Raw genomic sequence first — 25,722 nt, 5'->3', positions numbered from 1 at the left:
AATGGCTTGAACCTGGGAGGTGGAAGTTGCAGTGAGCCGAGATCATGTCACTGTACTCCAGCCTGGGTGACAGAGCAAGACTCTGTCTCAAACAAAACAAAACAAAACAAAACAAAAGAACCCGACACAATCAGCACCCTAGTAATAATAGGGCAGTTATCCAGGTCTTTGATAATGAACTGTCACTAACATTTTTTCTTCTATGTGATTAAGAATTATTTTCATAAATGGTAGAGTTTTAATTATTTTTTACATCACCAGTAACATTGCTGTTTGCATCTGCTATTACTATATAAGGTGCCCTTTTTGAATTAAGGAAACAAATTTGGGGTTATGACTCACATTGTGAAAACAGTCTATATATTTTCTGCAAGGGTTGTTTAAAAAAAAATCTTGCCCAGTGCACTTAAGGTCTAATATTAGATTTATATTTAGTCTGAGGAGAGTACTACTTGCATTTTATAAGGTGTATTATAAACATGAAACTTCCATCAATATTTGTTGCTTTAATAAAGAAAATTAGGTAAAATCCTGCTGTTTTCCTGAAAAACATGTTATTCGCATCTAGAAATCAAGGTGTTTATGTGTTAATAATTTTATACTTCTGAACACTTAGTGAAAGAAAGGGAAAGATCCTCTTGCCTAAACAGACCTTTCTGCTAAGAAATTCCTATAAAAAAGTATGCCGTCTACTGTACATATGTGTTGACAGAGAAGAATCTTAACTTTCCTGAGATACCAAACGAAAACAACATTTACAGCAAAGTGCTCCTTAATTTTGGCAGCTGCCTTAAATTTAATTTTCTAAACACAAATTAGGTCTTAAGCAAAATTAAATTTTATTTATATGTAGTTCTCTATCTTTGCCTTTCACATTTAATTCAATTTGAAATTTCATGTACAAGTAAGTAGCCAATGAAGACTACTTTGGTGCCTGTCGAATCTCCATCTCTGCAAGCCCTATCAAAACTCCTCTCTGTTGGTAAACTGTAATTTCCCGTATTTCCCTACTTATCTGCTTTCTGCGAAGGTGGTATTCTAGGTCATTATGTCATAAACACAAGCTGAATTTTGTGCTTCCATTCCAGAGGGAACAATATACCTCACAGTTAAAAAACATTTCTAAAAACTTCCTACCAAAAGTCATCAATTAACTGAGTCTCCCGGTGCCTCCATTTCCTCATTGGAGAAAGTCATAAAAATAACAGATAACATACAGTACATGCTCTTTATGTATCTGCTTTTATTGTTATATAATGTATAATTTTATATTAAGAAGAGGAACTGGAAAATAAAAATTAGAAGAATGTTATTGCCACACATTTTCCACGTGAAGAACCGCTTTTTCAATAATACACTGTGGCTCCCCTTAGCACAGTTTTCATTCAAAGGATAGTACTCCCTAGAATGCAGACCTGGACATTTTGGAAACAAGAGGCCCTATAATTTGCAAATGTTATGTAGAGCATTACCATTCTGTTTCACCACCTATACAATGGGGCTGTTATCTTTTCTTTTCTTTTCGAGATGGAGTTTCGCTTTTGTTACCCAGGCTGGGGTGCAATGGCGCGATCTCGGCTCACCGCAACCCCCGCCTCCTGGGTTCAGGCAATTTTCCTGCCTCAGCCTCTCGAGTAGCTAGGACTACAGGCACGCGCCACCATGCCCAGTTAATTTTTTGTATTTTTAGTAGAGACGGGGTTTCACCATGTTGACCAGGATGGTCTCGATCTCTTGACCTTGTGATCCACCCGCCTCGGCCTCCTAAAGTGCTGGGATTACAGGCTTGAGCCACCGCGCCCGGTCCCGGGGCTGTTATCTTTTCTAACAGTTGGCAGTTTACTTGCTTTGCAGCATAAAAAATATAAAGAATAATTTACGCAGATACAATACTATTTTAATGACAAAGTGACCCCTAAAATTTACTCTTTAAAAAAGAATTGAAATGAAAATACATAAAAAAATTCATCATTCAAGAACATACAAAAGACAACTCTCTCTCTTGCACACACGTATGTATGTCTATATATACCTGCCAGAGCGCTCTTGCTGGTTCATGGGACTCTTACCTTCGTTTTCTGTGTTGGCTGGCACAGAGTCAGCGCCGAAAGAGTGCCATGGCTGGAGATCATCCAGGCTGAACTCCCCATTCACAGGAAGAAGCTCCACAGTGGTTTTCGTTTCAGTCAAAGATGGCATGAGGGCATCGTTTCCGTAACTGATCCTTGGTTCACTGATCATGTTGGCCAAGACATCATCTGAATAGTTTTGCTCTTTCTGAAGCAGCTCATCTAAAACAAACAAAACCGTTTCTTGGGTGAGTTAACAACAATCACAGCAGCAGCAGGAGCTACCATTTACTTTCTGCCAGGCATGACTTCAACTGCTTTCACGTGCATGATCTTGTTTAGAGCCACAGTGTAGGTACGATTATCATCTCCATTGGACAGATGTGAAAACTGTGGCACATGGCATTCAAGCCACTTATGCGAAGTGACGGCTCACAAGAGCTCCTGGCAGGACAGGAGTCAGGAGCATGGTAGCCGGTCAGTGTGCTGCAGCCTGGCACCCTGAGAAGTGAAAGGGCCATGGGAGCTCGGTTGCCATTTCCTCCTAACACAGTTAGATGTCCCTAATATACAATGATCACACAGGAATAAACACCAGGCTTGGTGTGGCGGCAGTGAGCGAAGCACCATCCCATTGGCTGAAAGAGCAGTGAATCGCCTGTCTTACCTAGGACACTTGTAAGCATAAGAAATGCATAAATGGGCCAGCAGTTTGCTGCATTCTTGGACAGGTTTCACTGTTTTGCCTTGAAAAAAATCTACATTCCTGAAATGCCCCTCATGCTGCACGATCTATGCCAAGGCAACAAGGAAACAGTTCCCTTGCCCTTCCAAACATATCCCTGCAGACAGACATCCAGCCTTCTCCGGACTTAACCACCCCTAGCTCCCCACATTTCCCAATGTGACCAGACACCAAATATCCTGCCTTTTTCCTCTGCTGCTTCCATTTCCAAAGAATGCTGTCAGTGCCTGCCTACCCCCAACTTAAAAAATTGATTAAACAAGAATCAACTTTATGGAACATCACTGACTATCTTTTTTTACTGTAAAAAAAAAGAGCTTAGCATATAACCTTATATCATGTGTAATTACTGCTTTAAAAACTGACCCCAGGATACCAAGATCTGTGAGTCTTCTCTTATGTTACCAAAGAGTCACCATGTTTTTCTCTAATTTTTACAAATTAGAGACCAACAGATAGCACTGTGCTATTAATAATAATATTTGATTAACCAGAATGTCATTTTCTAATCATATCTGTGTTAAGAGTTTGCTGTATTATATATTTCAGACACATCACTGGTTAGTTTTATTGCTAGAGAAAGATCAGGATTTAAATTTGATTTGTAACATTTTACAGTCATCTTTCAAATTCTTTTATATTGACAAAAAATATATCTAAAAAATTAAAATTCTGTTCAAATATACCTATTAAAATAATTTCATAGAATAGCATTAAAACAAGTGATTAATATCTTTTCATGGAGTCAGTTGTATTGCAAGAGATTGGAAATGATGAAATCCCAAGCAAATCAGCCCTTTTGAAGTCTAATCTGAGTTATAATATATTCCTTTTTCACTGCGGCACTGTTTCTAAAATTCAATTATTTGATGCCTGCGATGACCTTTCCCTTACAGATAAAAGGCCCTCATTAGATTTCCTCCAACTTTTTCATGTCTTACAGAGCCACAGGTAGTGGCAAATAACTTTGCCAATGTCTGATTTAATAAATTAAACGAGCATTTCTCTTACATAAATCTTTTGCTCGTGATTGTTAAGCACTTACTATGCTAAAGAGAGGATATTCTGGAATGTTTATAATTATTGGTGCTTACACATTCATCTTGAGAGGGAATAACCTTTGCCAGCGAGACAGCTCTTGGTCCCCCACCCCACCCCAAGAGCCATGCTGTTCTTGTGTCTTCGTGGTATTTACAATCACTTACCCTCTCTTTTATCTGGAAATGTTTTTGCTATTTCACATATACAGTACTTAGCTTCTTCCCTGTGACGTCACTGAATTAACTGTTCTCACTCTTTTTTTCTCCTGTCTTCATCCCTGTCATTTTCTTCTTGTATGTTTTTCCATCTGTTTCTACAATTCTCCTCTTTGGAAATCCCATCGACTCTTGAAACTCTAAAGACTTCCTACCTTTCAATGAATCTGAAATGTATTTCCCCAGCTTCAACTTCTCCTTCCAACTCAAATTTGTGTATTTCCAACAGTTTGGTGGAGATGCCCATTTAGGGCTCCCTCCTGATCCATGCATTTGGTAGGTACACAACTGTACTCAAGGTCCCTGGCTTTCCCTCCCACCTTTCCTGTTTTCTAATCATGGCAAAACCATTCTCCCTCCCAGTCACAGGCCTGAATCCTTCAGAACCATCCAGGACTCGCTGCATTTCTTTGTGTCCTGTACTACTGACAAATCCTTTTGCATTCTGTTTTTGAATTCTCTCAGCCATTTCCTGCTTTTCTACATCCCCCTCACCGCAGCTGGGAATATGATTACTTTTCGCCTGGATAATTATGATCGACTCCTCACTGCTTGCTATGGTCTGAATGTCCCCCAAAAGTCATGGGTTGAAACTTAATCTCCGCTGCGGTAGTAATAAGAGGTAGGGTCTTCTGGAAAGCAAGTCATCAGAGTTCCACCCCACCGAATGGATTTGTGCCTTAGAAAAGAGTTGGAGAAAACCAGCACACGCCCCTTTTTGTGCGTCTGCCATGTGAGAACACAGGGTTTGCTGCCTCTTGAGGATGCAGCCACCAGGTGCCATTTTAAAAGCAGAGAGATCAGGCCCTCTCCTGAGGTTCCTGCCCCTTGATCCTGGACTTCTCAGCCTCCAGAACTGCAGTATTTCTATTGTTTATAAATTACCCAGTCTCTCGTATTGTTACAGCAGCACGAACTGACTGAGACTAATTTTTATTTTATTTTTTTGGTTCCAGATATCTTTTCCTGATGCAGAGGAATGACTCCCTCTTCATTTCACTGGGTCTTTATCTTCTACTGAATTCATTTCAACTCCTCTGCCAGATGCTGAAGGCCCTCTGTGGTCTGGGCCTACCTGTATTTCTAGCCATGAAACTCACAGCTCCTAGCTGTCTACACCACACCTCTCTTTCAGGCTAGATGGCTGGGGTATTCCCACAAAAGACCATGAGTGGCCATCCACACTTTTGTTCTCTACTCCTGTTGTCTCGGAAGCCCATCTCTGCTCATCTACATGATTGGAACTCTTTAGAGCCCAGCTCAAATGCCCTCTCCTGTATGACTCTCCTCTCCCAAGGCAGGCATTATGATACTGACAGAACAAGGAGACTGAGGCTGGGAGAAAGGAACCAATCTCTTCAAGACCCAGTGGCCAGTAAGCACCAGTGCTGAAATCCAAGTCTTGGGCTGCGTAACGCCGGCCTTCCCATGTTCAGCCCCTATCTATTTCAGCCTCTCATATTACACAAAAGTAGATGTTGAAATCAGGCAGTATAAGCATCACTGTTTCAATGTCTTCAGCAGCCTCTGCCGCTCTTGTGGATTTGTACGCTGACTTAATCACTGTTAGTCCTATGGAATGGTTATTGCTTTTGGTCTCCAAATAGGCATTTCTCAGGTAGGGGCAGCTGGAGAGGGCCCTGTACCCATGTCAGCCCTTGGCAGTAAAAATGCAGAGTAGCAAAATATCATGGTGAGAAATCTTACCATGTATTTCACAGAATAGCCAGGGTATCTGAGGTTGAGGTACACTGTGGTACCCCCCCTTTCTCTGTTACACTATTGGTAGAAAAGTTCTCCAAATGGCCTCTTGCATGCTGAGACTCATAGTGGTTAATTTTCCTGGTTTATTATGTTCATTTTCCAAAAACGTTAAGTGAAAGAATGACAGATTCAAGAAAAGTGGTATTTTTAGCGGGGTGAAACACACTTAAGCTTTTTTTTTTTGGTGGTTGTTCAAAATAGGAAGAAATTCACATTCCCTATCTTAATTTAACACAAAAAATTTAGAAATAACCACCGCTGGCGGCTGTGTCATTTGGAACAATGATATCGGTGTAGATTTGTTTATTTATTTATTTTTGAGACGGCATCTCACTCTGTTGCCCAGGCTTCAGTTCAGTGGTGTGATCTCGGCTCACTGCAACCTCCACCTCCCGGGTTCAAGCGATTCTCCTGCCTCAACCTCCCGAGTAGCTGGGATTACAGGCACGCACCACCATGTCCAGCTAGTGTTTGTATTTTTAGTAGAGACAGGGTTTCTCCATGTTGGCCAGGCTGGTCTCAAACTCCTGACCTTAGGTGATCTGCCCACCTTGGCCTCCCAAAGTCCTGGGATTACAGGCATGAGCCAATGTACGCAGCTGTCAGTGTGGTTTTAAGAGAAAAAAAGAGGTAGACATGATGGATGATTATTATCAGAAGTAGAATTCAGTTTTGTCATAAAATGTCCAAGGCAGCCAGCTACCCATAGGCATGACTAAGGGCTCAGGAGTTTACCAATGGCTAACACAATGGCACTGGGCAATTGAGACTATGACAAAATACCCAGAGCCAAATATGACCATTTCATTGTTCATTCTGAGTGGGGCTTTATCTGACTTCCATGGTGAGACTAGTCACACCAAAACCACATTTCTACTACATTAGGGGCCCTGGTGGATGATTCTTTTATCCAAATTAATTTAATACTTTATTACAATGTTCTGATGGCCTGTATTGGGGATTTTCAGAGCTTTTAAGCATCTACATTTGCCAACTGCTGTATTAAACTAAGAGACTTTGCTAATTTTCCTCCCGAGACTTACTTTCCCCCTCTACAAGCTATTTATTATGACTCAAAATTGTAGCAGTTACCTTTGAAGTGAAGTATCTTCTACAATATCCATCCAGGCAATTGAGCCTTGCAGTTAAAAGTGCAAACATTTGAGTTTAGTGAGGATAATATTTAACACATGGTTTAAGCAGTAACAGAGGTATTTAATTTCAAATACCAAACACACAATGAACCCCATCACCTTGCTCTTTTAAAATGCTTTGAGGGGGCCAGGCGTGGTGGCTCAAGTTTGTAATCCCAGCACTTTGGGAGGCCGAGGTAGGTGGATCATGAGGTCAGGAGTTCCAGACCAGCCTGGTCAACATGGTGAAACCCCATCTCTACTAAAAATACAAAAATTAGCTGGGCATGGTGGCGGATGCCGATAATCCCAGGTACTTGGGAGGCTGAGGCAAAAGAATTGCTTGAACCCAGGAGGCAGAGGTTGCAGTGAGCTGAGATCACGCCACTGCATTCCAGCTTGGGTGACAGAGCAAGACTCTGCCTCCAAAAAAAAAAAATGCTTTGAGGATGTATACGAGGCATACTTAAACGGGGAAGAAGCCTTATCACTTAGCTATCATCGTAAATACTTAAAAATACTTTAAAGAAAACAACATCAAAAGAGATAATAGTAACTTCATCTTCAAATAGATATAGTTTTTTTAGACATCCATGATCGTTCATTTTGAGAAAAATAGTTTCATAATAAAAGAACCAATGAATACGAAGCAGATGAATTCATCTAATATTCTTTTAATTACTAATCCACTAGCCAAATGCCTTCTACAGATTTCATGGTCACACTTCAGGTTTCAAGAAAATAAAATTTATAGGCATTAAACCAATCAGTTACCTTTTACAAGTGTCAGTTATAATTATTGAACAGCCTTTTCCATACATTGAACACAGGTGAGTTGGAAAACACTTTCTTCACATAAAGTAGGTGCTACCTCAGCCTTTTCCCTGTAAAATTCAGCTGTTAAAGCTCCGATTTGAATCCATCCATCTGACAAAAGGCTAATATCATGAATCTACAAAGAACTTAAATAATTTACAAGAAAAAGAAAACACTATCAAAAAGTGGGCAAAGGATATGAACAGACACTTCTCAAAACAAGACATTTATGTGGCCAAGAAACATATGAAAAAAAGCTCATCATCACTGGTCATTAGAGAAATCCAAATCAAAACCACAATGAGATACCATCTCACATCAGTTAGAATGGCGATCATTAAAAAGTTTGAAAATAACAGACGCTGGCGAGGATGTGGAGAAGTAGGAATGCTTTTACACTGTTGGTGGGAGTGTAAGTTAGTTCAACCATTGTGGAAGACAGTGTGGTGACTCTCCAAGGATATAGAACTAGAAATACCATTTGACCCAGCAATCCCATTACTGGGTATACACCCAAAGGATTATAAATCGTTCTACTATAAGGACACATGTACACATACATTTATTATATCACTATTTACAATAGCAAAGACTTGGAATCAACCCAAATGCCCATCAATGATAGACTGGATAAAGAAAATGTGGCACATATATAACATGGAATACTATACAGCCATAAAAAAGAATGAGTTCATGTCCTTTGCAGAGACATGGATAAAGCTGGAAACCATCATCCTCAGCAAACTAACCCAAGAACAGAAAACCAAACAAACACTGCGTGTTTTCACTCTTAGGTGGGAGGAGAACAATGAGAACACATGGACACAGGGAGGGGAACATCACACACTGAGGCCTTTAGAGGGGGCGGGGAAAGGGGAGGGAGAACATCAGGACAAATATCTAACGCATGTGGAGCTTAAAACCTAGATGGTGGGTTGACAGGTGCAGCAAACCACCATGGCACATGTATATCTATGTAACAAACCTGCATATTTAATATATGTATCCCAGAACTTAAAAGTAAAAAAAGAAGAAGGAAAAAAAAAGCTCTGATTTGGACACCAGTGGGAATATGAAGTCCCTGGGCCTTTTGGTTTTTCTTTCATCTAGGATTGAACCTCCACTGCTATTACTATTTTTCTTATTTTCTGATTCTTTTGGTTCCCATGGAAAAATATTTATCTGCAGCCTCTCCACAAATGGAAATTTTTTACTCTTATCTCACAGAAGGTTCGCATATGAACAATTCTCATCTTTTAAATAAAAATTTACTTTTGTACCTGCCTGAAAGGACTGAAGATCACACCCCTACACTCTCCTCCATGACCCTTCTCTCTCCACTGACACAGCTGCATTGGAAGTATCTGTAAATGGGATGGACTAATTTTTTCCTGTCAAGAAGCTCCATTATAAATCAGCAGTCACCGATTCTAGGCATTTTGCCCACACCAGGACTATGAGATCAGATTTAATTTTCCAATCAGGAGTTCTGTACTTGTCTGATTCTTGGCTCAATATACAACTGTTATGTTTATTATACTTAATCTCTCCATGGCCTCTGAAACTCCTCAGGGCTCATACTTCTCATCTGCAAAATCATGGGAGGCTGGTTCCATGGTTTTTGCAGTTCCTTCACTTTGAATCCTTTTGTCTAGACACTTGCTACATGGGTGTTCTCTGGGAGCTTGTTAGATGTGCAGAATCTCAGGTCCCACCCAGATCCAGGGAATCAGATTCTGCATGTTAATGTGATCCCCAGGTGACTCTCATGCACGCTTCCATCTGAGAAAACCTATCGCCTACCCACTACCACAGTGACCACAGCCGCAAGCTGTACAAAGACACCACCACAAAACAGCCTTGGTTACCCCTTCATGAAAAAAAAAACGAGCATAATTGCTGGGTGCGGTGGATTACTTAAGGCCAGGAGTTCAAGACCAGCACGGCCAACATGGTGAAACCCTGTCTAAACTAAAAATATACAAAAATTAGCCAGGCATAGTGGTGCATGCCTGTAATCCCGGTTACTTGGGAGGCTGAGGCAGGGGAATTGCTTGAATCTGGGAGGTGGAGGTTGTAGTGAGCTGAGATCGCACAACTGCACACCATCCTGGGCAACAGAGCGAAGCTCCACCTCAAAAAGAAAACAAAAACAAAAAACAAAACAAGCCTCAAAAACAAAGCAAGGCATGAGATGAGTGTGGGTCAAGAAACAATATTGTCAGGGGAAACTTCACTCTAAAACACCTTCAAGGCATGATGCCCAGAGTCATGCCTTGAAGTTACTTATCATCAGGGTCACATTCCTGAACCAGAAAGTCACAGGAAAGGGAAGACTGCACACGGACTTCCTTCTTCACTGGACCATTTGTTATGAGAATTTTTCAGGAAACAGGTCAGTAAGTGTAGAGGGCATCACAGGACACACTTCACTGCTGGGTTTCCCAGAAAAAAGCAGCTCTCCCCTACTGAAGACACTTTCAGCAGACTGGCCTTCACTAGGGAGTAAATATACTAAAAAAGCATGGACTTACTTGTAGGTCAGTGGAGCAGCTGATTTGGGGAAGAACTTATGTGATCTTTAAGTGGGGTAGGGATGTACTGATTAGCATATATGCTACAGCCATCTGCGATGCCAGAGCCATACTGTGATGGGACCATGCCAGCTATGACACCTTAGTAACCACGAGAACTGCACTCATGACTTTTCATACCTATCTGCCCATTCGATAACCACGATCATCTCCCTTAGTGGGATTACTGCTCCTATTCATAGTTGAACAAACTGACAACCATCCTGAGAAGCACATTTAAAACTAGCAGGTGGCAGAACTGAAATCTGAACCCAAGTATCCCAATTCCTGATGCCACCTTCTCACTGTTCCATGAAAAGTTCCATTTTATAGAGGACATGGCTATGTAACTTGGGATTGGAAACTAGTATTAAAGCAGCATAAACCCGTCCATTATCACAAGCACCCTTTTGCATACATTTCATATTTTTGATAGATCTGGAAAGAAATAAATTCAACGGTATCTTTTTTTTCTTTCACGTAAAGAAACCAAGGTAAAAGAGATGAAGCCGTAGTCCAAGGCCATGGAGATTCCTGACGGTGGAGCAGGGCTGAAAAGCTCCCTCTTCTAGCCAAGTGTGGCCTTGCCTGTCACTCTACTTGGACAGCCCATTCTCAACGGCACTATTCCCCCAGGACACTCTCCCAATCCTCTAGGTTTCCCTTCCTCAGGATGAATATGATGGTTACCTGAACGGCCAGAAGGTTTCACCGACTCTTGAGTCGAATTTAAAATAATTGGGACTCCTTTTGATTTTGAGTTATTTAAAGGTCTGAACAGTACGTTTATTCTGCTAACGCAATCAATCCAAATATCCATCGGCATTCATGGTGTAGTGTAGTGACCTGAGCACTGTAATGGTCAAGAGTGAGACACAGCCCTGTATGATGCAGCCACATTTTCCAACTCGGAATTTTTACACACATACTATCACAAAGTAAATGCTGCACCACAAATTCAGTTTTTATCTTGACCTCCAGAAAATTAGGCTCCCCCTTTTTTTTGAGATGGAGTCTATTCTGTTACCCAGGCTGGAGTGCAATGGCACAATCTCCGCTCACTGCAACCTCCGCCTCCCAGGTTCAAGTGATTCTCCTGCCTTGGCTTCCTGAGTAACTGGGATTACAGGCACCTGCCATCAGGCCCGGCTAATTTTTGTACTTTTGTAGAGATATGTTGGTCAGGCTGGTCTTGAACTCCTGACCTCAGGTAATTCTCCCACCTTGGCCTCCCAGTGTGCTGGGATGACAGGCGTGAGCCACTGCTTATTTTTAGTTACACTATCAATCTTGAAAATCTCCCAGACTACATGTCTAAATCTGGGTTTACTTTTGTTTAAAATAACAGTTTCCTGGCCACAGATTTGTAAATGAAGCATGCTTTGTCCCCTTATGGTAACAAACTGTCCCTGGAAGGGACACAAACAAAGCTTCACATCACTCGTGAAAATAGTCCTTATTGCTAGGGACATTTTCCTGAAATATCACTTGTCTGGCTTAGACTGAAGGTAGAGATGAAGGCCGTTTTCATGTAAGACACATTTCCTTCTGGCTTTCAAACATTACAGATCAAACAACTTAAATCTACGAGTGGCATCAGACAGCAATCAAGATAAAGATGAGCCAGGCTGCCTGGCATCTAAAAGCAGATTGTGGGGCTCCTTTTTCCCATTTACTTGTACAACTTGTGCCAACGTGCTGATCTGATTTCCAACTACATAGGGAGTTTCGGTCCTGCCTGGGTTGTCAGGAACTTAAAAGGACAGGCTAAAAAACAAGTTTATGTACAGAAGAAATAATCTCTGAAAGATGCTCTATCAAGATTACAACACACACACACACACACACACACAGCTCCTTGTGCTGAGGAAACACACGGTGAAGTATTTAGGTGCAAAGGGCCATTACGTCTGCAACTTCCTTTAAAATTTTTAAAATATATTTTTAGAACTTTTCTGTAAGTCTCCAATTATACCAAAACAAAAAGTTTAGTATTGTAGGCATTGTCAGCTTTAATTCATACATATTTGGATGCTTTCCTCTGGTTCAGTTTATAGTGAAATTATATCATATGCCCATTAATGTGATACAAACTACATGTCTTCTACAAACAAAAATAAAAACGAATGTGATTTTGCTGCCTCATGTCTTTTAAACGTAAGTCAATTATTTCACATGGTTTTTAACCCAAGAAACATCTCTCTTCACATGCTAGAGGAAAAACTGGCTGCCTTGGGCTGGTTGAGAGATGTGCGCTTTGATGGCTGACCTGAAGAAATTTCAAGGTGACTGTTTCGTGAAATTCTCTCTTCAAATCTGACTTTAAGAGCCTAACCTCTGCAGCATACATATGACTTCACTGTCAGTCTTCTTTTATTAAAAAACCATCAGTTTTTACTAAATAGAAGAGTAACATAAACTCTGTGCCAAAAATACAGAAAAAAGAATAGTACTAGTTCATTTGCAATTCTACCAGCAGAAATAAGAGTCGTGTTTTTAAAAATGGTTTTATTCTTTACAGCATTATCTCAGGTCTTCCTCATCATTGCTTTACTATACAATTTTTATGATTATGCTTAAGGCAAATAAATTTTTCAGTTATTGAGGCACCCGGGCAGTCCTTGGAAGGAGGATAATTAGGCTTGAGGACACAGAGGAATCATGAGAAAGAATTATGCAGTTCCATTCCTTTTTCTAGGTACAGTTTGTTTATTTGTTTGTTTCTCCTTCTAAGTAGTTCTTAGATATAGAATAAACTGGAAAAAAATGAAACATGAGGTTTTCTACTTCTGGAACAGTATCACATTTCATTTTTTAAAACTGCGAATGCTTTCAGTGAGGACAAGAAAGTACAGTGAGCAAAAAAATTCCTCAAATATTAGTTTTCAGCCTCTTGCATGCATTTTTATAAAGGCAGAAGTCGTTCTGGTGCCTTTATACAATCTAAAGGCATAATCTCCTGGAACCTTCAGTGCAGGTTTTGGGGTTTTCTGGAAATCAATTCACAGTGTTCCATTTTCTCTACTGGAACTCTGAACCAATTAAGAGAGAGCAAGAAGAGATGTGAACCTCACCTTTGCTTCTGATAAAAGCCAAACCCTTACTAGCCCACATGATGCTTTCTCTGGGGAGTGAGTCACATACAGGATGTATGGCTTGTCCAACTGCATGCTGGACTGAATTTCAGCTCCAATCTGAACCTTCCAACAAGACAAGGGAGGGAGGACAATGGGCCTTAGAAAGACATGCCCACAGCACTGCTATGACGCTGTGGGTACAATTCTAAGAGTGGCACTCATTTTGTAGTTTCAGTGAGTGGTGTCCTACATAACCAGCCCCCTCCCTCAAGCTCATGAGAGAAGTCTATCTGACCTGGGTAAGAGAGATCCTGGGGTGGACCACAGCAAACAAATGAAATGGGAAACAGTGCCCCTCCTGGCAGCCAGCAAAAACTCTGCCATACTGTGAAGAAAGTACATTCTAATTGATTTATGTTGATACGTACTGAATTGATGGAATTTTATACTTCAAAGGATGCAAAGAACTGGTTAGCAAGTCTGATGAGCTCACGGTAGAAAGGATGATTTTCAACACCCACACGTAGTTAATTTCATTCAAAGAGCTTAAAAAGGCGTATGCAGATAATTATAAGGGGAACAGGCAAGTGTGTAAGATTAGCACAAATTATATATATATAAAATCACAACACAGGATTGGCTCCTTTTCCTACAGACAGCACATCAGCCTTGTATACAGGATAGCTCATTTGAAATGTTTATTTATGCAGATTTAAAAAAGCACACGAACCCTCTATGCACTTCTGCACAGTGGCCTACTCATGCTTTCTTTAACACAAAACTTGCTTTGTGGGGAACCATTCTAGGTACAGGAATGGCTCCTTCTCTTCTGCTTTAGCTTATTCATGTCCTCCTTTAACAATGTGTGGGGAAACCAAGCCTGGCAACGGAAAGCACTTCACATTGGGAGCTTGGAAATTAACGCAAAGTATCTGTCTTCAGGAAAGCATTCACGATGCAAGGAGTGAGAGAGGCTGGAAAGAGTCACTTTAAAAGAAATAATCTGCAACCAAGAAAATCAAACCACTTTATCAGAAACCAGTGAGTGCCCCCCCCACCCCCCTTCCTTCCTGTTTCCAGGCAAGTGCTAGAAATAACTTTTTCTTTTTAAACAATTTTAACAATTGTTTTTTTTTTAACAATTTCTTTTTGCTCAAAGGGCTCATGGTTCAGAGGAAAAGACAGGCATATAAATAATTAGCACAGAAGTGTTACGGTAGGGATACCAACAGAATGACAAAGAAACAAGCCTGGGCTTTAGGGGTGTGACTAGGGATATTACAGTGGAGCCCAAGGGAAAGAGATCACTGTCCTAGCAGATACAAGTGCATGGACCAAGGCACAGAGGACCAACTGTCCAGAAGCTGTGATTCTTCTGGCTGCTGGGGTAAGTGAAAGGGAAGTGAAAAGAGACGCAGCTTAGCCAAGGGGCTTTCAGTGTGTAAGGTACAGAGGGCAGAGGAATACAATGACCTGTACCATGAGGATACAATTAGCAAAATCCCGGCCTATGGAAATTCTATAAGTCAAGTAACCTGCCCTTCATTAATAGGTAAACTGTAAAAAAGGATGGAGGAGAAGCCCGGAAATTATAAAAGACTAACCAGACAAGTCAGCAGTAAAAAATGGTCGAGCATATCCGATAAGGATGCACATGAGAGTGGCCCAGAGAGGAACAGTGGGCATTTTGGTGGCGGGATTTGGGAGAGGATGTAACTGGGATAGGGCTGATGCTATTTGGGTGAGAGCAAACTTCTAATTTCTGACCTGAGTTTTAGTCATGAAAAGACCAAATATAGGGGAGAAAGGTTCTATTTACACATGTCGAGTTGCAATCTTTCACAACCCTGGGTGTAACCACTGGAAACATGGACCCAGAGAGCTCACTTCTATGCTGAAACACCCCACAGGGAAGCATAAGAATGAAAATGGAAGTGTTTCCAATACTAGCAGGACTTTGCAGGTGTTTTTTTTTAAAAAAAAATCCACATTAGATCCCCCAAAAGGGATTTATCTGGTATCAAATTCTGCTAGACAATGAACAGCTCCACCCATGATAAAATAATGCGTACCCGCAGAAAATTCTTTGTATTGTTTCACTGCAGTGCTTAACACAATAAAATCAGGCTGACGGTATTGTTAAGAACTAGAGAGTAAAGCATTTTTTATACAAATAAAGTGCAATGGGTCTTTAGTCAAATCACTTTAGTATAAGAATCTATGAGATCATAATAAAAAGCAACTTCATTTTATCTTGCAGATAACAAAGAAGAAAATAGCGTAGGAGATGAAAAGTGAAGTAGACTCAACCTTTTTACTAATTTGATTTTGATATGTCTTACATGCAGACAATGGTGAAGTGAAATGAAGGGAGTGTCATCAAGGCCAGTTCTTTATTCGCCTAGAGAACCACAAATTTTGGTGCTGGAAAGTATGATCCATTTGTCATGACGGAATATTTCCCACCTGGGGCAACTGCTTTCCATGGATGTACAGCTTCAGGCCTTGTAAGGGAGGCTCTCACTCCAATCTCTCCAAACTTCTAATCCCCACGCTTTCCCATCTTAGCACAAGACCCCATCCAGGCCTCTGAGGCTTGGAAGAAAATTTACACAAAATTCTAGAAATTTCTTTTAAGAAAGTTACTTTAAAAATATTATTTTCATCTCAGCACAGTTAGCCTTTCCTTACCTGCTCTGAAAATGTTTCAACTTGAAACTAAAAAGGAAAAAAAACCACATTTCATCTCAAATTATGATATGCTAAATATTTATTGACTTGGCCTCAGACATTTATAACATTTCCTTCTTATACAATCAGATTTAAAAATGTAACTATCTTTTCTAAACACAAAATATTAAAACTGTCACTCAGGCTGGAGTGCAGTGGTATAATCATAGCTCACTTGAACTTGATCCCTGAACTACTGAGCTTAAGTGATCTCACCTTGGCCTCCAGAGCAGGAGGGACTACAGGCATGCACCATCACACCTGGTTCATTTTAAAATATTTGTTTGGTAGAGCTGGGGTCTCAGTATGATGCCCCAGCTAGTCTTGAATTCCTAGGGTCAAGCAATTTTCCCACCTCAGCCTTCCCAGGTGCTGGGACTATAGGTGTCAGCCACCATGCCCAGCCTGTCTTTGCTTTACGCTGGAAACATTCAGATTAGGCTCTCCTAGCTATCTATTAAATACTAGGTCTGATCCATTAAATACTACATCTTACTATTTCTATCAAACTGTATATATGTATCCATTAGTGAACTTCCATTTGTAAGTCTGATATAAGCAATCCTTATTTGGATACACTGTAACCTTCAACAACAAATTAAAAAATGATTCACATTATAGAGCATTTATACATGCCTTTTCATCTTCCAAGTGTGGTAAACATTAATTAACCCTGGCTAATTAAAACAGCCACAGTTTACAAATTTACTTATTAATCAGCCTCAAGCAAATGCAAAGCTTTAAACTCTTTCACAATTTGGCACCAATTAAATGTTAATTTTTTTTTCCAACGAAGAGGTCCTAAATTTAAGACACATAGTTTTTTTTTTTTTTTTTTTTTTTTTTGAGACGGAGTTTCGCTCTTGTTACCCAGGCTGGAGTGCAATGGCGCGATCTCGGCTCACCGCAACCTCCGCCTCCTGGGCTCAGGCAATTCTCCTGCCTCAGCCTCCTAAGTAGCTGGGATTACAGGCATGTGCCACCACACCCAGCTAGTTTTTTTGTATTTTTAGTAGAGACGGGGTTTCACCATGTTGACCAGGATGGTCTCGATCTTTCGACCTCGTGATCCACCCGCCTCGGCCTCCCAAAGTGCTGGGATTACAGGCTTGAGCCACCGCGAAGACACGTAGTTCTTAGATTTAATTTTGATAGTGGTTGAAAAAAATCTAACAATATTTCACATTCTTAAAAGTCAAGAAAAAATAAAAAACAAAACAAAAAAAAAAAAACCCTGCCCGTTATGGGTTAAATTTCCCTCCCAAAATATATGTTGATGTCCTAATGCTTACACCTGAGAATATGGCCTTACTTGGAAACAGGGTCTTTGCAGATATAATTAAGTTGAGGTCATACTAGAGCAGACTGGGCCCTTAATTGTATCAGAGAAGACACAGAAACAGAGACACAGGGAGAAACATCAGGTGAAGACAGAGGTGGAGTTTGGAAGAGTGCATGTACCAACCAAAGGAACGTCAAGGGCTGGCAGCAGCACTAGAAGCAAGTGAAAGGATGAAACAGATTCTTCCCGAGAGCTATAAAAGGACGTGTGGCCCCGTCAACACCTTACTTTAGGACTCTATCCTCTAGGATAATGAGATAATGAGTATATTTCTGTTGGTTTAGGCCATGCGGTCTGTGGAAACTGGTTCCAGTAGTTCTAGAAAATCTAATATACTGCCCATGTAAGTGAATATCAGCTGTTTGCTGATAAGACAAGAATTTCTGGTTATAATAATACACTGGATTCACCCCTGTAATCTCAGCACTTTGGGAGGTCGAGGCAGGTGGATCACCTGTGATCGGGAATTCGAGACCAGACTGAGCAACATGGAGAAACCCCATCTCTACTAAAAATACAAAATTAGCTGGGTGTGATGGCGCACGCCTCTAATCCCAGTTACTTGGGAGGCTGAGGCAGGAGAATAGCTTGAGCTCAGGAGGTGTACGTTGCGGTGAGCCAAGATCATGCTACTGCATTCCAGCCTGGGTAACAAAAGTGAAACTGTCTCAAAAATAAAAATAAGTAAATACACTGGAATAGAATGTGGTTTTCTTAAGTGAGACTTTTACTCAAGGCTGAGATTAAACAGATTAAGGAGATGAATCATGAGCTCCATGACAATAATCTAACAGTCTAATCTAGCCCTATTAAGTGTGGAGATGTTTTCTCTCTGAACACCCGGAAGTGTTTCAGCTCTGTTCCTCTTCCAGTGCCCTTCCACAGGGATCAGATCCCTTCTTGACCACCAATGGCTGCATGTCTTATCCCGAGAGGACCATGGGGATTTTGCGCCAGGTCAACCCTTATACTCAGAAAGGAGGTAGAAGGGCCTCAGTGTCAAACACTTTGTAAACACAGAGGTTAGGCCACTTCCTCTCCAGTAAGTCAGAGGCTGAGCTGTCTAGGGCAGCAAACTGTGCATCAAATGCCAGGCAGGTTTCAGGTTTTACTAACTCCAGGGTGATGAAAACATCACCACCTCTAATGCCAGAATGAAGTCAGCTGTCATACCTATGTGTCACAACTAAATTTACTGAAGTCATGGCAGCTGAAGTAATCTATAAAACTTAACATGTCAATTTCAATTCAGGGTTCACATTCAACAAATTGGGTGTTAACAACAACAACAAAAATTCTCCAGTAGTCTAAAAGTTTTTCTTTTATTCTTGTATGAAATCTGGAAGACTGGAATAGAATGTTCTATGGAATGAGTATTTAGTAGCAATGTTAGGTTAACTGTGACCTTTTGGCTCAAGGCATGAGAAAATATAGCTAACGATGCATAGTTACGGATTTGTCACGCTATACTCTGTTATACTAGCCAGCAGTATCCTCCTGCTTTAACAGTGTAGATATACTAGTTAAAAACAAGGTCAGGCGCAGTGGCTCATGCCTGTAATCCCAGTACTTTGGGAGGCCAAGGTGGGCAGATCACAAGGTCATGAGTTCAAGACCAGCCTGGGCAATATGGTGAAACATCGTCTCTACTAAAAATACAAAAATTAGCCAGGTATGGTGGCATGCACCTGAAGTCCCAGCTACTCAGGAGGCTGAGGCAGGAGATTCGCTTGAACCTGGGAGGGGGAGGTTGCAGTTAGCCGAGACTGTGTCACTGCACTCGAGCCTGGGTGACAGAGTGAGACTCCACCTCAAAAAAAAAAAAAAAAAAAAAAAAAAATCTGTCAAATCCCTCCATACACATGTATGCTGCTTACGTACCTTATATACCAAGAAGGTCTTGGATTTGAAGTTCATCAAGACTGAGTGTAGGTTGCCAGACCACAACCCGGTTTTAATAACTTAGGGTGCAGAAGCTGGAGAAATAAGACCTTTCATGCCTCCCCTGACTTGTTTTAGGATAAAGAAGCTGTGCACTATATAGATAGTGGCTGAAGAACCACGAAGAGGATCTATCCAAAGTATGAATAAGCCAACCGCTATGGATTGAACTGTGTCCCCCTGAAAATTCATATATTGAAGCCCTAATCCTCAAGGGACTTTTGGATATCGGACCTTTAAAGAGGTAATTAAGGTTAAATGAGGTCATAGGGGTGTGACTTTAATCCAATAGGGGAGGTGTCCTCATAAGAAGAGGAACAGACACCTCTCTTTCTCTCTGAGAAAGACACCTCTTTTCTCTCTCTGAGAAAGACCATGCAAGGACACAGTGTATAGCTGGCTATTTGTAAATCAAGGAAGAGGCCTCAGAAACCAACCTGCTGGTACCTTGATCTTGGACTGCCAGCCTTCAGAACCGTGAGAAAATTAATTTCCGTTGTTACAAGCATTCAGTCTGTGGTATTTTGTTACGGCAGCCCTAGCAGTCTAATGTATTTATCTAGTCACACTCAGACAAAATAAAGAACAAAGGTTAAGAACAGCTTTTTCTTTTTTTTTTTTTTTTTTTTTTGAGACGGAGTTTGGCTCTTGTTACCCAGGCTGGAGTGCAATGGCGCGATCTCGGCTCACCGCAACCTCCGCCTCCTGGGTTCAGGCAATTCTCCTGCCTCAGCCTCCTGAGTAGCTGGGATTACAGGCACGCACCACCATGCCCAGCTAACTTTTTGTATTTTTAGTAGAGACAGGGTTTCACCATGTTGACCGGGATGGTCTCGATCTCTCGACCTCATGATCCACCCGCCTCGGCCTCCCAAAGTGCTGGGATTACAAGCTTGAGCCACCACGCCTGGCCAAGAACAGCTTTTTCTAGAGGATTCTGTTTTCTTTTTTTAGCTGCTGCTACTTTTTTTTTTTTTTTTTTCCCCAAAAGGTAATAGCCGAATCTGAGGAGAGCAGTGTACATTAACAAGGGCTCACCAGGGTTGTGCAAGGAATTTCTTGTACTGCCCCTTTCATGGAAATGACATGGAAGTGATTTACTTCAGATGTGACTCATTTCAGGATTTGAAAGCACAACTGACCTTCAGACTTTTCTTTTTCTTTACTTGACCATTTGCCACGGAAGTTCCCAAGTGTTCCTATCTTGCTTCACTACAGGCAGAGGGAAAAATCCAAACAACTTCCCCCTGTGTCTGGGAAACCTCCAGCTCTGTGGTCTATTTACTCTGAAGGAACAAAAAACGGGATAGTATATGACTTCTATCTCAAGTCAGGATAAGGAGATATTTTAAGAAGCAAAGGCGTTTAGATTGCTCTCCTGTATAACCTGCAAAATTCATCTCCTATTGCAGAATAGAGTGAGTTGCCTCTCAGGACTGGCACCTAGAGTTGGTATTCAACACATGTTTTCTATGTAATATTTTTGTCAATTCTCTAAAGACCACACTTTTTGAGCTGGCACTAGGCGCTCTGACAATCTTCCAAGATGAAGCCTTTACAGTCCATCATTTACAATGCTGACCACTCCAGGCAGATTTTGTCAATTTTCCCTTTCATCTCTTATTAAAATAATATCACTTTGGATTTGAAGAGAGCCTAAATGGATAAATTCTTTGAGCAGAATACCAGTATCAATGATAGAAAGGGAAGAACCTAAGACGGAGGTAAATGTTCTGTAAGTAGAGAAGTAGGTCACAATTTCTCAAAGAGCAAATCAAACAGCAAATGAGGTTAAGTTATGAAAGACAGAATTTTGTGATTGAAGCTCACCCCATGCTTATACTGTTTGTTTGCTTTGAGATAAGGTCTTCCTCTGTCACTTAGCCTGTAGTGGTGTCCGCCAGGGCTCACTGCAACCTCCAACTCCTGAGCTCAAGCAATCCTCCAACCTCAGCCTCCTGGGTAGCTGGGACTATAGGTGTGACCCCTAAGCCCAGCTTATTATTTTTTTTTTTTTGTCTTTTTGTAAAAACAGGTGTTTTTTACAAAAAGTAACCAGTCTCCCTGTGTTGCTCAGACTGGTCTCAAACTCCTGGGCTCAAATGATCTTCCTGCCTCAGCCTCCCAAAGGACTGGAATTATAGGTCTGAGCCACCACGCCCAGGCTCTTATACTGTTTATTCCCTTTAGATACAGTTAATGGAAATTAATAAGCAGTTTATGCCAATCCCTTTTCATAGCTAATAATAAGTCTTCCATGGATAAATAAAACCTAGCCATTAATGCTGTCACACTCAAACTCTCTATGCATCTGAACTTCTTGAGGTTAATAATGCTTCCTCATAATAGTTTATAAAATCACCATGTTGGAAGTGAACACCACTAGAAATTCACATGGCCAATTTATAGATGGGGACTTGTCGGGGAAAGGGGAGAATCTCTGCAATCCAGAAGTTAGGCTCTGCTGGAATGTATTTAGAGTTTGATAGGCTAAGTCTCTGCTTCATTTTTTTTTTTAAATGAAAATGACAATGTCTGTCATCTTTCTATGTTCAAGACAAATATAAATATAACCTAAGCTTCTAAGAATCCTTATATTTTTGTTATTGCATAGCTTTAAAAACCTCTGAATGTTTAAAGGATCTTTTGGGGGAATAAGAAAAATGCAGATCTCTGCAGATCTGAGGTTGAGCCCAAGAATCTGCATTTTAAACTAGAACTCCTCTGACTTATTGTGTTTCTCTTGACCCCAATTACACATTAAAAGACAATGATTTCAGGATGACAATCTGAGCCTTTTCCATCCAAAGACTTAAAGCAACCAAACTGAAGACACCGTCAAATGCCAGATACTTTTCTCTGTCTGCTGGCTGATGGCACAAAAGTGCAGAGGTCATGTAGGGCAGTACAGAAAGATCAAGCGAGGACTGGAGTCACTGAGTGAGGTTAGCTTCCCCTGTTAGTGAATCCAAAGCCTCAAGCCCAGATTAACAAGGCCTCATACAACAGTAAACACCCAGACTCAGGCTTCCACAGAGGGCTCTCAATTCTGCTCTCATATGTCTATTTTTCTTTAAAGAAAAAACATCTAATTTTTGCACCCCAGGTATTTAAAGACCCACTTTGATTTCTGAAAGGCTTTAGCAACACATGAGGAACTCCTTGGGCCTTGATCACTTTTAGCACTTTCACAGTTTCTGATTTTGATCAAGGCACTTAATCACCCAGGATTCTGAAGGTGAAAACCAAGAGGGTTTAATTCCACTTTCATGTTCCCATGAGGAGCTGCTGGCAGCAGAATGAATGCAAGTCCATACTGAACGTGAGAAGGAAGCCAGCTCTTCCTTTTACATCAAAGAGATCTAGAACGCAAACCTGTCTCACATTTGCATACAATATTAGGCTTACATATGGATGCCGGGCTTGTCAAAAGACAGGCTAATTAGGGCATTACTTTCCTTAATGATTGTGATATAATCCACAGATAGTCCCACTTAATTTTTCATCCTATACCTGAAGGAGCCACTTCACACTTTCAGTGTAAGAAGGCTTCTCCCTTAAGATGGAAAGGAGGCCTTCAAGTGTCAAAATACTAGCTTTCTGCCAAAAAAAAAAAAAAAAAAAAAAAAAAAAAAAAAAAAAGATGAGAAAAAGCAGAGACTTATCCTATCAAATCTAAATACACGCTGGCAGGGAAAGACAACTGGATTACGAAGTTCATTTCCCTGGCCTGCACCTATTCCTTTCTTTTTCAAAACAGTTTCTTATTTTTTCAGTCTTTCCCATGATACTGACATTGCCAACGAGCAGTTTGGAAACTGTTCAGGTTGATTCTTAGCAGAAAATTGAGGGGCTTTCCTGTTATTGTTAATATCTTTAAAACACTTAAATTTGGTTGGTTTGCGTCAAGCATTCTCAGTATATTTAAAAAAGTGCTCAAGAATTTCTAGAATTTATTTTGACTGACATCAGCTACCTTAATGGACAGGAAGAGACAACAGCAAGGTATATTAGGAGCATTTCCTTCCTTTTTAAATCAGAATTACATAGAAATTGAGACCTCTAAGGCCACAGTAGAGAATAATATCTTGGAAGAAGAAAACAGAGAATGTCTGATATTTTCATTGATCACTTAGGCTGATGGCTTAAACCATTTCTACCTAAGTTTCTTAAAATTTAGCATTTCCAGCCAATATTGCCTCCTAAAATTTCTCTATAATCTTAAGGGTATTGAGCCCCCCAAGTGTGGGAGAAAGAGAGAGACATGTAAACTAAAGGAAAGCCAGAGAAGGGGAAACTGAGTCTGTTACACATCATTTATCCTTTCTTTAACATGATTTTAAAGGTAGTAATGCTGATGAAAAAAATGTTAACAGTATTAAGGGATATCAGGCGACAAGTTGCAGTGCCCCTCCCCACAGATGTGCCAGTGGGTCTGTAGAAATACGGTGCTAAAATCAGAAAAGACCGAACATTTTATTAAGCAGAGCCAAATCATCTAAAAGGTTTCACCCACATACTAACCAATAGCTGATGGAAGTTCCTTTTCACCTATCCTTGTCATGAAAAGGCATAACAGATTTTTAAAAAATTACCAATTTATCATAATTTAAAAAATTACATTTTGATTGTATCAGTCATGAGAAGTTATTAATCTTTTTTTAATCTATGAATACTTATCAGATATGTGTGCATTTTTTTCTGTGAATTGGAGCTGTTTTATTTTTGTAAATTAATCAAATGCATCAATTTCTTTGGGTTTTCATCTTAAACATTTTTGTGGTATACAATTTGTATAATGTGAATTTAGAAGATAACAACATAGGTAAGTCTAATGGACTTATTGGGGTGTTACAATGGATCCTCACCTAGTTTTTTTTTAACTTTTTAAATAAGTTGATTAGTCTCTAGATCAGTAATTTGCAAAGTTTAGCATGTATCAACATCACCCGAAGAGCTTGACAAAATATAGATTGTGGCTGGGCGTGGCGGCTCATGCCTGTAATCCAAGCACTTTGGGAAGCCAAGTCAGGTGGATCATAAGGTCAAGATCAAGACCATCCTTGCCAACATGGTGAAACCCCGTCTCCACTAAAAAAAACACAAAAAACTAGCTGGGCACATTGGGGTGCACCTACAGTCCCAGCTACTTGGGAGGCTGAAGCAGGGGAATCCCTTGAACCTGGGAGGCGGAGGTTGCAGTGAGCCAAGATTGCGCCACGGCCCTCCAGCCCAGCAACAGAGCAAGACTCTGTCTCAAAATATATATAAATACAGCCGGGCGCGGTGGCTCAAGCCTGTAATCCCGGCACTTTGGGAGGCCGAGGCGGGTGGATCATGAGGTCGAGAGTTTGAGACCATCCTGGTCAACATGGTGAAACCCCGTCCCTACTAAAAATACAAAAAATTAGCTGGGCATGGTGGTGCGTGCCTGTAATCCCAGCTACTCAGGAGGCTGAGGCAGGAGAATTGCCTGAACCCAGGAGGCGGAGGTTGCGGTGAGCCAAGATGGCGCCATTGCACTCCAGCCTGGGTAACAAGAGCGAAACTCCGTCTCAAAAAAAAAAAAAAAAAAAAAAAAAAAATATATATATATATATATATATATATATAAATACATATATAAATATCTACATATAAAAGGATGGGGCTGAGCTATATATATATGTGTGTGTATACATATATATGTGTGTGTGTATATGTATGTGTATATATGTATATGTGTGTATGTGTATATGTGTGTATATACATGTATATGTGTGTATATACATGTATATGTGTGTATGTGCATATGTGTGTATATACATGTATACACACAGCTATAGCAACTTCAATGCTATAAAGGAAGCTCAAGTCTTAGGTCCCACACCTCAGTATCTGCCCTCAGGGGATGGGCATACTAATTTCAATGCCCCCCAAACCAAAAGCAAAGACACAAAAGACATGTACAAGGCAATACAAGTTGTTGCCAAGTACTGTTTCAGAGAAAAAAGATTTAACTCATGCTTTTATGAGCACATGTAAATCCATAATAATTATCAAATGACAAACACATTAAACAGGCTCTTTTAAATGACTGTTTGAGGTCAATGAATTCATCAACAGGAAGTGAAATTAAGTAACACCCTGGCCTTGATCCTCTGACCACCTGTCTCATGCTTGAAGGCCAAAGCCCCTTTACAGATAGTATTTAGATGCACATCAAGTCAACATTAATTTGGACAGGTCCCATAACTTGGGACTGGTTAACAGATGAGTCCACTAGTTTTGATGAGA

At 40.6% G+C, this 25,722-nt stretch overlaps 1 protein-coding gene across 6 annotated transcripts in view; it reads right to left on the bottom strand.

Annotated features, from left to right (window-relative positions):
* The window catches only part of APP (amyloid beta precursor protein), a 280,905-nt gene that overhangs the window by 31,187 nt on the left and 223,996 nt on the right, over positions 1-25,722 (bottom strand). For all 6 annotated transcript variants that reach the window (XM_039480477.2, XM_039480478.2, XM_039480479.2 and 3 more), the window contains one exon: positions 2,070-2,291. In XM_039480477.2, the coding sequence (XP_039336411.1) occupies positions 2,070-2,291 (222 nt within the window). The remainder of the gene's footprint in view (positions 1-2,069; positions 2,292-25,722) is intronic.

Source organism: Saimiri boliviensis, chromosome 18, assembly GCF_048565385.1.
Source record: "Saimiri boliviensis isolate mSaiBol1 chromosome 18, mSaiBol1.pri, whole genome shotgun sequence".
Classification (NCBI taxonomy): Eukaryota; Metazoa; Chordata; class Mammalia; order Primates; family Cebidae; genus Saimiri; species Saimiri boliviensis.
Note: the sequence above shows the minus strand (reverse complement) of the source record. Positions and strands in the feature narration are given on the sequence as shown.